The sequence below is a fragment of the Ostrinia nubilalis genome, chromosome 26 (assembly GCF_963855985.1).
Source record: "Ostrinia nubilalis chromosome 26, ilOstNubi1.1, whole genome shotgun sequence".
Taxonomy (NCBI): domain Eukaryota; kingdom Metazoa; phylum Arthropoda; class Insecta; order Lepidoptera; family Crambidae; genus Ostrinia; species Ostrinia nubilalis.
The window spans coordinates 6,639,230-6,655,379 of record NC_087113.1 but is presented as its reverse complement, the minus strand read 5'-3'; the positions used below and the strand labels follow the sequence as shown (position 1 = coordinate 6,655,379).

Genomic DNA, 16,150 nt, shown 5'->3' with positions numbered 1-16,150 from the left:
ATCCAGCGCATTCCTGCAGTCTTGGTAAGGTTATAATTTCGTTTAATAAGTTTTCTAAATAAATCAAGTGGTATAAAGGCGAAAGTGCCTGAATGAAAATGGATATTTTAAAGGCAATGCACGTTATAAAATCATTGCTATGCTATGAAATAAGTAAAGATTTTCCAACTGATTTAATTTGCTTCACTTTCGGACTATCAATTTCATTGGTTTTCTGCCAGTTAACTTCGATTATTTCTCTTAATAAAAGTCTATTATCGTTATTATTTACCTACAAATAAATCTGCCAATAATGAGAATGGAGCCAAATACTTCAGGTTCCGTATCATGCAGAGAAAAAATAGAGGAACTAAGACTATCAGGATATAGATCCTTATGGTCAAGTTCATATTCTTCATTGTTGGGGATACCGCTTCCATAATCTGAAAAAATATTTCAACATCAAATCAAATCAAATTAAATAGTTTATTCAGCACATAGATCCTTTTCAGGGCATTTATACATGTCCCAAATATAGCTTGCCCTACCACCACTTCGAGACAAGGTTGGGTTTTTATTGGCCATCAAGCTGTAGATCCTGGCTACACAGGAGTTGCAGCGGTGGGAACGAGAGGGGGGTATAGTCGCGTGTGTTAGTAGAACCACAGAATAATAATAAGTACTTCGTACAGAAGATTTTCTTCGCGAAGGTATTAAAAAAAAATTATGCTCAATGTCGTTAACAATATGGTGTAATTTAGCTTGTCTCAAGAGTCGAGCACCATTTTGTTGACAAACGTCAGTGATCGGTACTGCGCCGAAGACATAGGGCTGACTTCGGTAAAATGATGTGTGACGTGAGGTGCCAAACTGCAAAAAATGGCGGAGGAAATACATGAATAAGCATGAATTATATTTTATTGATCTAATATTATTCAGGCAGTTAAAAAATACTGCACAGTATTAATTGCACCACCGTTTTTACATAATAATAATTATGGTTTAATGTCTTTACAATGCAAATGGGTGAAGAATACGTGCGTGCGTCAATACTCGCTCGTGATTGTCCTGTCGATTTGGTATCTCAGGAGGGGTAGTCGCGCGTGTTTTGTTTTCGATGCAAACTCGCGGAGATGAACAGGCCTGGTAGAACGTATTATTATTATCTGTGGTAGAACTTACGAATCTTCGGATTTATCGGTCGTACAGCTTGAAAGGGATAAAAATGACGATAGAATCTGATTAAGCAGTATAAAATATAAATTGACATACCTGTTTTAGTGTCTGGGCAATCACAATATGGTAGATACAACATGTCCCGCAAAGTTCTATGAATAGACATACATCTATTGAATATCTGGAAAAGCAAAGGAAATCATCGTCATCATTTCAGGACGTCCACTGCTGAACATAGGCCTCCCCCAATGATTTCCACATCGCCCGGTTGGTAGCGGCCTGCATCCAGCTCCTTCCTGCTATCTTTATGAGGTTGTCGGAAAGAAATATTCATACTTAAATAAGGTAGTTTAAAACACCATAACCAATATTTTTGCTGTTCGTTTCGATTTTTAGTAGCTTTGATCAATAATTAGTTAATTGAGTTCACACACTGGTGACGTCATAAATAAGTATCTTTCCTTAGAAGATCTATTATGACGGCTCATAAAGTATGTCAATAGACTATAGGTTTAGCGCTTACTCAGTTAGTGCCTGAGGTATGGGAGCGGCACGGGATTGTTTTTTGAGCCGTCATACGTCAACGTCAACCGTCAAATATGCTTCAGTTTTGTTTGTCAATGTCCCCTCCCGTTTCGAGTCGAATTCGAACCTTAATTTCGAACTCCTCCTATGTTCTTCTGATTAATTTCGTTGCGGGTCCAATGACAGTTTAACTTTCCCCCAGGACAAACTTGACCTTCATTGGTTGGGTTTTTGTGGCGGTCAAGCTGTAGATCCTGGCTACACAGGAGTTGCAGCGGTGGGAACGAGAGGTGGGAATATTCCCGTCCCGTGCCCCTCCCATACCTCAGGCCTTGACTGAGTTACGCGCTATTATAGTGTGTCAACTGGGTCCCTGGGAAGCAAATAACTTTTCTCAAATTCTGTAAGATAGTAGCCTTAAAAGGCCTTTTCTGTTAACCAAAGGACGTCGCACATTTTTTATCAACCCGGAAAGGGATCGTAACCGTATCAACTCGAGGCGGTCGGTATTCTTTGTATGAAACTCCATACTGCAACGCACACTTATCGCTCCGTAAACGCCTCGCGGTTGACAGCGCGCAAAAGGCGATGACAGCTCGCGAAAAGCGATACGGTGTTGATCCCTTTCCGAGTTGATAAGTCTGATATGAACATTAATCTGTCATCTCATACTATAGAGAGGGATTAAAATTTGTCGCCACTGTTAGAAGTTAAGCCTGACTTCTAGCCGGTCTTAGCGTAAATCTACTCATCCAAACTGGGAAAAGCGAGTTCATATAGGATGAACCATAAACTTGTTAGTTAACAGTCAACAATACATGACTCTAGTATACAATGTTTCCCTTAAATTTAGCTAGCAAACTGTGGAGAGAGCCAAGTTGGGCTCTTGCTAGACAATAGAGCTAATAAATTATTGGTTATTAGTTTCAGACGTACGGCAATTTACATGTCTGATCGCCTCTAAAGAATTGGGTTCGATAACATTGGGTGCAGGTGGTGGTGAAAGCATATTGAAAAATACATAATTTGTTTAGGACATTTCAGAGTTGCTTTTTAATGTAACACATTTGGGAAAAATAACAAAAAAATTAAATAACAATAGCAAAAAATATAGACTGACTAACTAAAGAATGTATAAATGTTCACTTGTTGTGAATTTCCAAATCAATTTCTAAAATACTTTGACCCTTTATTTTGATTCTCTACATGACAAATAAAACAAAATAAAATAAATGTTTTAAATTGCGGTTTGAACTTAAAGTGACGTTACAAAAACAAATACGTGGGCGATTTAATTGAGGTTACATCTTTTTATAATGTTAGTATCAACCTTCGAAATACAGAATTGCAGGAATAAAATCATTCATGTCGAAAATAATTTAGCTAACCAAAAACATCTTGGCGCAACCATTTACCGTGCGCCCTTTTACAAGCACTTCGAGAGAGCTTACGGCGCGAAGTTAGTTCTAGTGGGTGAGCTACTTGTAGCAAAACAATGTTGTTAGTGTTGTTAGTGCTTTATTCCTAATTAGACTAACCTGAAAGCTTTCAGGCGAAGCTTTTCGTTGGACATTTCTTTGAGGTGATTATTTATCTCGTTGAACCACTATAAAGAGGTAAAACGAGATAATGAGTTTTAAAGCCAAAGGATTTTAAATGTAGCAATTTAAATTAAGTTTTAATGAGAATTTTAATAGAAGACTTTTCGCGATGCTTGTTGTTGTGATTATGAATTTATTATTTACTAGCGGCCGTCCGCGACTTCGTACGCGTGGATACCGTTTTACCCTTTTAGGGATGGAGTTTCGTAAAATCCGTTCTTAGTGAACACCTACGTTTTAAAAGGAACCCCCATGCAAAATTTGAGACTCCTAGAACTTGTGGTTTCTGAGATTTCATGATGAGTGAGTGAGTCACTAGTCAGTCAATCAGTGACCTTTCTTTTTTTTTATAAAATACAGATGTTGTATCCTTAGATATTTGATTTTTTTTGGAAAGCATGCATGGAGTACGCACACCTTCATTTACATCACCTTCATTTAACATGGACCGTGTTGACATAAATCAAACCAAATCAAATCAAAAATCATACACTAGGAGGAGCTTCATCATACTGGCGTGCTCAGAATATATTTTTTCATAATTCAAGATCAGAATTAGATTTAAAAGAGAAGGAAAGATACCTGAAAGCTTTGCTGAATCTTCTGCAAAACTTCAAGGGTCCAGTTGCTACCGCTGCTTCCACCAGGTCAGGGTACGACAGCCTTGGTATCCGCAGTCTGACGTACAACTTCTGAGCTGAACCGACAAGCATCTGAAAGGTGTGACGTAGTAGTTTATTTCTGTGATGATAGATCCTAACAATTACAACTGGAAGACGCTGATTTCTGGACTGGACAAACTTTTTGAGATGCTGTTTTTCAACCAAAATGCCATCCTTTTTGGGGGAAACCCAAGGATTTTGACATCGACCGGTCCTGCGCTGCCTGCATCCAGGTGATTCCCGGATTCCCGCGAAGTTCAAAGTCATCGGTCTATCTGCTGCCTAAATTACGCCAAATCTCAATATTCGATGTATAAATTACCTTGTTTTACAGTTGCTAAGTCATTTTGAGTTGTCGCTTATCATTCTTTGCTTAGTTTAAGATCTCTTAGATGACGAAGTGTACAATTTCCATGAACATCCATGACATTAGATGTGTGTATGTATTTTATCAGTTTTATGTCGAAGTAGGTAGTAAAAAACATTATCTCTGACTGCCTGCCTTTCTATGAATACGCCTACGTACTTACATACATAGTGTAGGGTACAAGGAACCCTATGAAAGCAGTGGCCCCCAGAGAAGCCCAGAGCCCTCCGTGCATGTAGCCTTCATGGATGCTCATGATGCCAGCTCCTAGGCAGCCCTTCACGAGATGGGACGTGGATTCTAGGAAGCTGGAAATGAAAAAGAACTGCTCTTTTAAATTCGTCATCATCATTAATCAAGCCACGATAGCGGAACGGTGAAGGGGTCGGACTGGCCGACTCGTGATCCTGAGAACGAGGGTTTGGTCCCCGCCGCCGCTCGACAATTTGTGCTGAGCCCACTCGTGACACAAGCATATTTAGCTTAGTACGAGGGGCTAACGGGAGTATTAGTAATTTGTGCAATAACAAATTACTAATAATCTTTAAAAAAAAGTCTAAGGATTGTCCACAGCTGGATGGTAATAACAAATTACTAATAATATTAAAAAAAGAGTCTAAGGGTAGTCCACAGCTGGATGGTATATGACACGATCTCTCGCTTTTTCCATCAAGTCGCTACCAGTCATATTCTTGTCGTTGGTCCATCGAGCAAGTGGTTGTTCTACGATACGTTTGAGACGTGGTCTGCATCCGAGAACCCTTTTATGCCATTTTTCGTCTATTCTACAATAATGTCAGGCCCATAGCCACTTGAAGTCACCCCAAGATAATAATAAAGTTTTTATAAGGGTACTATCGAACTAAAAGTTTTCAGCAGTGCGTTGAAATAAACATTACAATTACCAACAGTCAATATACCGTCTGCACGACTGTCGTCCTGCTTAAAACGTCTAATTTGAGAGAGCTCTTAGAAGATGGGAAACTGATCATAAATAAAACATACTTGGTAGCGTAAATATTCTGCCGTTCCACAGTGAAGTCGTATTCGACCCTCTCAGCGCCCGGATAAACTTCATGATACTCTACGCTCTCTCTCCGCACCATGTAGTCTGACAGTTCTGCCTTCAACGTGTAGAGGGAGGTTATATCTTCATTCTAGAAAAAACATTTATCACAATTAGGATTAGCAAGCTGAAGTGGAAGAGCGCATAGTACGCAGAACTGACTGTCGATGGGGCAGCACGGTTCTGGAGTGGAGGCGTGGACGTCCACCCACTAGGAACTCATAAAGGTAGCAGGAAGGCGCTGCGCTGGATGCAGGCCGCTACCAACCGATAATTATGGAAATCATTGGGGGAGGCCTATGCTCAGCAGTGGACGTCCTGTGGATTTATGATGACGATGACGATGATGAGGCACTATTTTCAATATCATGAGAGGGATGTATGTGAACGCTTTCGTGTTGTTTGATCATCATCACCATCAGATCATTTAGTCTCCACTGCAGGAGACTTATACAACCTGTATAAAAGGTTAGAGTAATAGAATAATAATAAATTTTGCTCACCTCTTCATCCTCGTTTTTTTGTTCAGGTTTCTGAAAAAAATAAAAACAAACAAAGTAGGCTAAGATTTGTAAGGAACTTTTAATTTTTCTTCGATACCACAACCAGGAAAACTATGGACTCGAAGTTATTTAACATAAATCCATACTTTTTGTCTCAGAAACTATTCTCTAACCGATGATACATACCAATTTTTCTTCTAGAGATGTTATTTTATTCAACTGTCTCAGAAAGTCATAACACGAATACGTTAAATTAATAATATGTAATACGTTTTGTTTCGTAATAAAAAGTACTGTCTTGTTTTTACCTCATTAGAATCATTTTTTTGCTGGTTTGGCTGAAAAAAGAAATTTAATAGTTAATTTAGTACATAAATGTAGATTTTTTTACATTATTCAGTCTATATTTCATCTACTTTTTTCAAGTTCACCTTTGTTTGTTCTTAGCTTACCTCATTAGTATCATTCCTTCTTTGACTTTGCTGAAAACAGAATACGTAGAAAACTATAAAAAGTAAATACAAACTTAAATTAATAATATGGTATAGTTTTTCAGAATCACATACCGATCCCTCTCTTGGAGGTGTGCTCCTTTCGGAACGTTTCTGAAAGATTTGAATCGCAATTCCTTTACTGATTTAAATTTTATTGTTAAAGCAATTTTATAAATTTATTGTAAAAAGTATGTGAGCGACTCTGGAACTCCGATATTAACATGGAATGTAGCAAGCTGCTCAGGAGAATATTAATTTAAGCGCTGAATACAGAAGCTTTTTGTGACGATATGACTTAGGTATATTAAATGGTGGATGAATAATATTTCCTTTGTTTGAGTATAATGCTGTAGCTGGCACAATAAAGGTACTAGTAGATGACTGATAATTTTTGGAAACTATTTTTAATGTAGTTTGAGCTGAGGTTTTACCCTTCAGGATGTGGGACTCACTTTTCTTTTTAACCTTGTTACCACAGGTTTTTTGAGTTAGCGAATTTTTGGCGATCTTTTATTATGGAGAGAGCAGAAGTATGGAGAGTATGGACCCGCCCTGGTCATGTGCTCGAGACTATAAGGTCTTTAAACTAAAAACAAGTTTTTCTCAAAAACTTTTAACACTTACGTCTTCCACAGGGGCAGACATTATTATCCTCAACTTTACGAAGATTTACTATCTACTATTATTTTTCTATTCAAATACCTAGCTCAGCAGTCTCATTGTTGATTTCTAGGCTTTATCAATTTGATAACAAAATGTCACATAGTGAAGTGTGTCAATTTTTTATGACAAAAGTTTGTGTAAAAAGTTTTAAAAGAAAGTAACAAAACCTTTTTTTTTCGTAAACTTGGTGTTTTAAAAAACCTTCCTTTCAACTTTTTGTAATTTTAAACGATTCAGATTTACCTCCTCATCCTTCACTCTATTAATTTGTAGAGGTATTGTAACGTTTGTGAGTTTGATGAAGGATGTAGAACTACTCAACCGATTTTGAAACTTCTTTCATCAGTAGAAAGCTAAGTACATTATTCCTGATTTCCTCCTATATCTATGTAGCGAATCTACGGGTAAAAATTACTACAGAATGAGTTAATTTGCAAATGTTTATTTAACATCTACTACATCCAGGTTTTTCAGTAACCAGCGTGATACCTCTGGTACTGCCTGTGCATGATGGACGTCCACAGTCAGAGTTCTCGTTGCAATCATCGCAAGGGTCTTCGTAATCATCCTCTTCCTCACACTCGTACCTTTGCTCGCACTGGTCCTCACAATCGTCCTTTCTCTTTGGAGGATAATTATTGCAGGTTTCTTCGCATTCATCTCTAGCATTGCAATTCAGAGATCTTAGCAAACTTTTGACGATTGGGATCTGAGCACTGGCACTGCCTCCACTTGGAGGATCAACTCTGTCTTGGCCTACTCGGTCTCTCCTATCTTGATCTTTCCTATCTTGGTCTCTCCTATCTTGGTCTCTCCTATCCTGGTCTCTCCTATCTTGGTCTCTCCTGTCTTGATCTCTTCTATCTTGATCTCTCCTATCCTGATCCTGGTCTCTCCGGTCTTGATCTCTCCTATCCTGATCCTGGTCTCTGCGATCTTGATCTCTCCTATCCTGATCCTGGTCTCTACGGTCTTGGTCTCTCCTATCCTGGTCTCTCCGATCTTGGTCTCTTCTATCCTGATCCTGGTCTCTCTTATCTTGATCCTGGACTCTCTTATCTTGATCTTGATCCTGCGTCCTCAGCCGTGGGCGTTCTCTGTAGTATGTATACCTATCTGACTCTCTGTATCTATCTTCTCTATCCCTGGACCTTTCCCTTCTATCATCCTGTCGGTATCGGTCACTTCTTTCTCTGTACCTTTCGATTCTGTTTCTATCTTTTCGGTCTCTTTTGTCATTGTATCTATACCTGTTTCTGTATTTTCTATCGTAAGATCTGGGTCTATAGTAGTTGTCTCTGTCTTTTCTATCATGATGCTTATGGTCTCTTGAGTGATGCAGCTCATGTGAATCGTCCTGAAAATAAAATGGTTCATTAAAATATTTTTTTCTTTGACCTTTGAGTCGTCGTCAACGTGGGGAGTGTAAATCAAATCTCATTTTTTGTCCTTGGTAAATTAGATAGTGTATTTTTTCTGCAGTGGAGACTTGAAGAGAGGAGGAGAGGAAAAAGGGTTCATAGAACACATATTTGCAAAACCAGCTCTCTTTACTTCTCTATGATCACATCCTTTATTAAATGTTAATTGAGTTGAAGGGGTATTCTAAATAGTAAACTATCATAATAATATGACTTACCTGTAACAATTTCTTCAGATACTCGTATGGTACAGACTTCCCATGATTGCTATGGTCATGCCTATCTTCTCTAGATAGGACCTTATCATTCCGACCTGAATTGCCTAAAACCAAAACCACTGGACGATTTTTATCGGTTTTCTTCAGGAGTCGGGCGAGGACTCCAGAGTTGTCTGCCTTTGTTGAACTGATGAACTGTAAAGAACAAACAATGCAATTACAATTGCAGAAATTTAGGTAGGATATAATAGATATTGGCACTAAAATAAGAAAATGGAACTTCCGATATAACAAGTATTATAAAATATTCAAAATTAACAAAACATTTTAACTTTCTTTTGTAATTTTTAAATAACATAAGTAACAAGTAAAATAAAAATCGAATGGAGAGTATCATTGTAATTTTAATGGGCATGTTAACCTGTAGGGCAATTAGAGCCATAATTATGTGACTTTTAATGAAGTTATCCAGACTTTGGGAAGCAAATAACGGGAAGTTACATAGCCGAAGAAACTCACACTATCGACAAAGATTTCAATAAATAATTGAATAATTATGAAGGTACTGAAGACTTAGGTACTCACATTACTTATCAAGATACAAATCAAAATGTGAAAGCGTATAATCCTTCCCTGCTTCGAAGCCGCCATCTTGTTGTACACAGAATGGCGTCTACTGAAAAAGTAAAAAATACAATCTTCATTTCTAAAACGTAAACTTTCCGCTTAGATTACGTTTGCTCGGATTAATCAAGCGTGTTTATATTTCAGTATCCTGTTATTGTTTTATTAATTAATTCTTGGAAATTATTTAACGGTTTAGTTAGGTATGGGCGTAGGGTTAGCGGAGAGCGGAGAGCGGAGATTAACCCTAGATTTGAGGATTTTAGGTCGAACATAACTCATTTTCTAATTCCGAGAATGCTTTTTTTGTTTTTTTTTATTTTAAATATTACGTACCAGCTTTAAATTTATTTTGTCACAGATCGTTATAAATTATAGCCTATATGTTATTCTGGGTTATAAACAATAATACTGTAAGGTTTCATCAAAATGCGTTCACTAGTTTTTGCGTGAAAGATCCAGACTTCCAAACTTTCGCATTTATAATATTAGTAAGTAGTGTTAAACCAATGACTTTATCTGATATTTGCCACTAGGTGGACCGACGATCTGGTGAAGGTCGCGGGAAATGCCTGGACCGGTCGTTGTGAAAATCTTGGAGCCTTTGTCCAGCAGTGGACGTCAATTGGCTCAAACGAAGTATAGAAATTCTTGGGCAATCGTGAAGTTCCACAATTATTTACCTTGATTAGCTATCATCTATCAGTACCTTCTAAGTACATTCCTCCTCTAGGTTTCACTAATACAATGTACCTACCTAACACAAATTATGCTAACTTGTAAGCGTAACCTATACATTTGAATGCTATTTTTGTTGAATAAATATTATTCTTATTGTTATTATTAAGTAGCAAAGTGATAATACTTTTATACTGATAAATAGTTACGATTCTATCTATTTAGTTTAGCATACATTCCGCGTCACCCTGGTATCATAAAAACCAAACCTGATGTCCACCATAAGCCTATCCCCGATGCTTAATCGTTTCTATTCTCTCTGTAAAATAGCTTACTTATCTACAAATAAATGCTCTATAAGTATGAGATATTAGTTTTTTGGAAGAATTACTAAGACCATCAAATAAATTTCATTGTCATCTTCATAGCGTTTTTCTACCGAATCGTACGACAGTTGAGTTCGTTAGACTGCAACGTAACATGGACAACTTGAACGCTAATAAAGTAGCATTTTCATCAAGTAATATAGTAGACGACAATTTGTACTTAGTTACGTATGTTTATATCGTCAAAGCGTGATGTAACAACGTTTCTCTCAAACCGAACGAATACACAAAAAACGTGGCCTAAGCTGGCCGATCGCAGTCTGTTTTTGTGACCGATAAAATAAAAAATAACTACCATCCCTCGTTCTGCACCTATCCTTGTAAAATCGGTATAAAATTCAAATATCCGATCCAGAGCATTATAGGAAAACAATCTACATTGATACCGTGTCTTCCGCAGACGGTGAAACCACAAAGTAAGAGGGTGGAATAGGCTCACTCGTCTCATAATCATCAGTCTCTTTGTATCGTTCGTTCGTTCGTTTCAGCCGAAAGACGTCCACTGCTGGACAAAGGCCTCCCCAAGGATTTCCACAAAGGCCGGTCCTGCGCCGCTCGCCTCTTTGTATATGTGAATATAATATTCACGTCACCATAGTCATCATCTTAATAAACGTTCACTGTTGGAGGTATGTTAATGTGAAACTGAACAAGACAGCTCTCTTCTTGTGGTCTATCTAGCACTACGGCGAAATCTAGACGTGACTAGACTTGAGAACCCATTTATTTGTAAAATTGACATAGTTTTAAACATACAATCGTGACAGAAGCCGCTTAGCATTACATTTGGAAAGTATCGCCATATTAAATAGTCTCTTCGCCATTGCAACATAACAATGGCATATCTGTAAATTGTACCAAGGGCAAAGCAATAACTAAAATCTTTTATAAAGTAACCTAATCAATAGGTACCTACCTACTCTATCTAGACAGTCATCACATCAATGGTGTAACTAAGTATGCAGGTATTTATTATGTCATTTATTTAATTTTTAGATAAAAGATTTAAGATTGGTATAGGTTCAAATCAGACCTTCCCTCATTCTCTACATTGTGGTAGAATGCCAAGTGGAATTCAGCGATCGACGGCACATTTTAAAGGCAATTCAAAGGGATTCCACGGGAGATGTAAGGAATCCCTTATGCGATGAATTGCGAATCTGTAAACCGCTTTTGAGCTAACTCTCGAATGTTAATTTTCTATTAACTTAAGAGATTACATTCATCATCAAATAATTTGAAAAAATCGAACTGTCTAAAGCGGGAATCGAACCCACGACCTTTCGCTTGTCGAGCGACTGCTCGTCTATCTGAGCTACTCAGACACAGGATGATTTTAAATGCAATTTTTTTATCCAGCACTTTCCCACTACCTTTATGATGTCGTCGATCCACCTAGTGAGTGAACGTCCCACGCTGCGTTTTCCGGAAGAAATAATAAACAGAATAAAAGTTATTTTCGTGTGACATTTTCCAGCAATCAAAGAAAGTGTCACATGATTAGACATGACTGAAAATAAGGAACTGGATATTATTGATAAAGTGAAAACCTTTGTCGAGTGGTGTCACGTGTCAGCTAAAGTTGTAGGTAAATTATGATGAGTGACATCGCTAAGTTACCTTTCCTGTTTCATACTTATAGGGGAGAGTTCGGTATATTGTACCGCCGGGTAAATTGTACCACCCTCATATTTCGTAAAGTATTTACCGAATGTCTTTAATTGCAACACTCAGCGATACACAACTAAAATCAATTAATATCGGCCATGTGGTTTTTGCCGTGACCACAAACACGACGTGTGTTTTATTTTGAAAAGTATTTTTTCATTGTTTTCAAGTAACTTTTGACAATACATGTTTAGTTTGTAATTTTGTTAAATTTAATCACAGGGTGTTTCTAATATATTATTTAGAAGCGTAAATTAGTGTGGATTACAATTATTTGAAACATTTTTCGGTATTTATAAGCTATATTTCTTACCGATTTTTAAAAAGCACTATCACCTAGTCGGCTAAATTGTACCACATCAAGTTGTATGGAACTTTACCAAAAGATTTTGAAATTTTTTTTAGTAAGTCATATTTTGTAGTTATAATAGCGTAGTTATGTTTGACTAACAATAAATGAAAGCAAAAGACTGACAAAGTAGATTAGGTACAAGTGTGCGTTACGATAATTGTAATTACAAAACTTGTACTCAAAATCGTGATAACGTGTAAAACAATATCGATTGTCTGTCTATGTTATTAACTACTGTTCCTTTTCGTTTCCTAATTTGTTAAGAATGTATCGCATAATATTTTGCCTTAGTTTTTTTATAGGCTTGAAATTTATTGAAATCCAATTTAGTAACCCTGTGGTACAAATTATCGAACCGGTTGGCTAAATTGGACCGAAGCTCTGAACTCGTACTTTGTTGATTTGTGCTAAATATAAAACAATCATGTTAATTAATACTTATGAAATAGTAAGTTGAATAATGCATCTTTTATTATATACCATGGACATATTGGACATTAGCAAAAACAAAAGAAAACTATGTGTAAAATGGGATTGAAAAAAACTGGTCCAAATTAGCGGACTCTCCCTTATTTGTAACTTCCTTCAGCCCACGGTTTTGTCCGCTTAGGTGTTACCTTTTGGCATGCGTCAAAGGTCAGAGTGCCATCATCTCGCAGAAGTTGAAGTAAATGCGGGTAGGTATTATTTATTGGTAAGAAAATTGGTCTACCCTCCTTTTGTTCCTTTGATTACGTAAGTATATTCTCGGTTGCGCTTCTCAAAAAAGATCATGGTACACCTAGTTATTTCATATAAGTATTTTATTGCACTAAACATCTGGAGGTATTCTCCCTCAGTCAACTAGTAGGCGTAGCAGAAATGTTTGATTGGTGAAACCGGTCATGGTCAACGAAGACCAATGTTTTTGCGACCGTATTATATTTAAGACCTAATTAAATATACGAGTACCAACAATACCAACATGATGCAATAAAACATTATGACTATGACCAAGCTCTCAGATTCAAAATAAAATAAAACCCTCTCACAACATAGTTTATTTAAAACCTCCAACTAGGAGGCATGGTCCTCCCACACTTAGGCTTCTTAGCGCAAGGGTCCGGCGGTGGAGGAGGCGGACAGAGGTTCAAGTTGTCAAACACCTGCTGGCAGTTGATGGGACATGAGGGCTTCCTCGGAGGACACTCCCTCACGCAAGTGTCGACCTTCTGGCAACGCGCGCGAAGTGCTGTGCGGAGAACTTGCTTGACTGGTTCATTTCTCTCCAGACTTACGTCAGAACTGCTGTCAGAACTGCTGCTGCTGGCTGTGTGACGTTTGTTTTGGTCTTGGTGATCCTGGAGAAAGAAATACGATAGCATTTACGAGTATAGATACGTATGTCTTAAATGTTATAATGGAATTCGCTGCCTGCTGCTGTTTTTCTACACTATAATCCGGGCCTTTTCAAGGCGAGAGTGAATATACACTGACAGGGCAGATATGTACCATCCTAGACTGCATCTCACTTAACACCGGGTGTAATTGCTGTCAAATACCTGCAATAGTATCACACCTTTTTTTTATTGAGATCACCATTAGGTAGCTAAGACTAGTGGGAAGATAAGAGGGCAATTTTGAGGAGTTTGATCCCGCATAATCATCTACAGTGAAACTCGATTTCTTATAGGAACAATAATCCAAACAAGAAAAAAAATCCTAAGTGATTTTTCAACTTTTGTCTCGCTTGGGAATTGAACCCAAAACTTTCACATCAAGATATTCCAACTCCCTAATTACCAGATCACAGAGTTGATGTGACCTTATTCTATCTTTCTCTGTCATTCTCTCTATTTTTCTCTTTCATAAAAAATAACATTAGTACCAACTTACACGTAACAAATGATACAAATAGTACGCATCACTCTCATCAGACGATGATGTTTCGTATCCCTTAGCTTTGTAGATGTCATCATCATCTAAAAGTCCGTCATCACCATCATTGTTGAACAGATCATCGAAATCTGAGGTCCTGGTGTTCTTGCCAAGATCTAAGATGACCACAAGTGGCTTAGAAGATTTAGTGTCAGTTACACGTTGAAGGAGATTCGATGCTCGGTTAGTGCGGGCATTCTGAAAATAATTTGATGGTAGGTATTAGGTTGTTGGTGTGACGACGTAAAAACTATTAGGAGTACATTGTTAAAAGTTGCCTTGTGGTTCCAGAACAGGACCACTTTTTCCCATGGATGTTGTAAAAGCCTATTATGGGACCTATATCGGATTCGGAACCCATTTGGCCAGCGTTAGGTGTATATTCTTAGAAGATTAAGGTGCAGATTAAATCATCCATTTGACTTTAGTAGAGACGATAGCACTTCAAGCTTGACACTGTAGGATCATTGTAGCTACTTTGCAACGAAAATGATGAGCTGTTGTATTGTAATGTACAGACATTAGGTTGTGCAGTGATTCAGCAATAAAAAGAATCTATGATCATATAAGATTTTAAACTTTCGCGTTCCATTTCAATTAAAATAGTAAGATACGGGTCTTAACGCGACCCTGCTTGTGACCACGGCTGCAGCATCGCAGCTGAAACGTCAAGCCGTGAGTACATAATGTAACTCATTAATAAACGTCGCGTTAAGACCCGTGTCTTACTATTTTAATCTATGATCATATTGTAAAAATGTCGTATTGGTAGAGATAAATACCTACACAACTATCTAACTATTAATAAAACAACAAAATCAACAAGTAATCAAAAAAACAGTTCAGAAAATAGCAGTTAAAAATAACTTACAGCGCCAAAGAACAGGCACAAATAAACAACATATCGAAAAGGTCTGCCTTGCATCGCGCCGTGCGCTGAACAGCTAGTTGTTTACAAAAGCTGCACTTCACTGCATTTAATCAGCGTTCGAAATTAATAGAAAGCGTTTTTAATACTGGAAGGTATTGGCAATATTTTCTGTAGCAACATCAAAGGATTCTTTTTAATTTATGCGAGGTACCTACGTGAGTTTATTTTAAAGTAGCGTCAGGCGTCACAAAAAGTGTCTCGCTATTCTAACTGGGTTAAAGTACTGGTTCTCAAACTATAGGACATTAACTCGCGGCTCCTGTTCTTTAGACTCCGGTGGACACCGTCGGGTTTTATTGGGTAATGGGTAGGCCCCGGTAATAGTGAGCAGTCTGGGAGAGTCCCACATACTCCCTTGGCCGTCCCCATTGACCAACTGTCTATAAATTTTCAATCTATACTAATACGAGTATTATAAAGAGGAAAGATTTGTACCTATTTTTGTATGTTTGTAATGAATAGGCTCAAAAACCACTCAACGGATTTTGATGAAACTTTACAGTATTATTGTTCATAATCCAGAATAACATATAGGCTATAATTTATGACGACGACAAACGAAATTTCACGCGTGCGAAGCCGCGGGCGGAAAGCTAGTATATTATAAAATGTTATGCTACTCTGTTGATGAGATGATTAAATTGTATATTACTTAAGGAACCCTCAGTGTGCGAGTCTGATTCGCACTTGGCCTATTATTTTACCAGGCCTGTTCATCTCCGCGAGTTTACATCGAAAACAAAACACGCACGATGGCCCCCTACAGGATTACTATTCGACAAGGCTTCACATACGAGCGCAGTACCGATCACTGACGTTTGTCAACATAATGGTGCTTGACTCTTGAGACAAGCTAAATTACACCACATTGTTAATGACATTGAGCTTACATTTTTTTAAATACTTTCGCGAAGTAAAA

General features: G+C 37.7%; 1 protein-coding gene and 2 long non-coding RNA genes across 3 annotated transcripts; all 3 read right to left on the bottom strand.

Moving 5' to 3' along the window:
• Nucleotides 1-281: 281 nt before the first annotated feature.
• LOC135084606 (uncharacterized) lies at nt 282-3,969 on the bottom strand. The gene is made up of 3 exons (XR_010259902.1): nt 3,864-3,969; nt 1,252-1,336; nt 282-422 (listed from the first exon to the last, which is right to left on the bottom strand). It is a non-coding gene; the product is annotated as an uncharacterized LOC135084606 (long non-coding RNA).
• A 3,493-nt stretch (nt 3,970-7,462) lies between these two features.
• Nucleotides 7,463-9,117, bottom strand: LOC135084435 (nuclear speckle splicing regulatory protein 1-like). The gene is made up of 3 exons (XM_063979217.1): nt 9,097-9,117; nt 8,676-8,870; nt 7,463-8,393 (listed from the first exon to the last, which is right to left on the bottom strand). Exons 1-3 carry the CDS (start codon nt 9,115-9,117, stop codon nt 7,482-7,484), a joined length of 1,128 nt encoding a protein of 375 aa, XP_063835287.1. The 3' UTR covers nt 7,463-7,481.
• Nucleotides 9,118-13,654: 4,537 nt separating this feature from the next.
• LOC135084659 (uncharacterized) lies at nt 13,655-15,276 on the bottom strand. The gene is made up of 3 exons (XR_010259919.1): nt 15,172-15,276; nt 14,259-14,498; nt 13,655-13,723 (listed from the first exon to the last, which is right to left on the bottom strand). It is a non-coding gene; the product is annotated as an uncharacterized LOC135084659 (long non-coding RNA).
• Between the last annotated feature and the right edge of the window lie 874 nt (nt 15,277-16,150).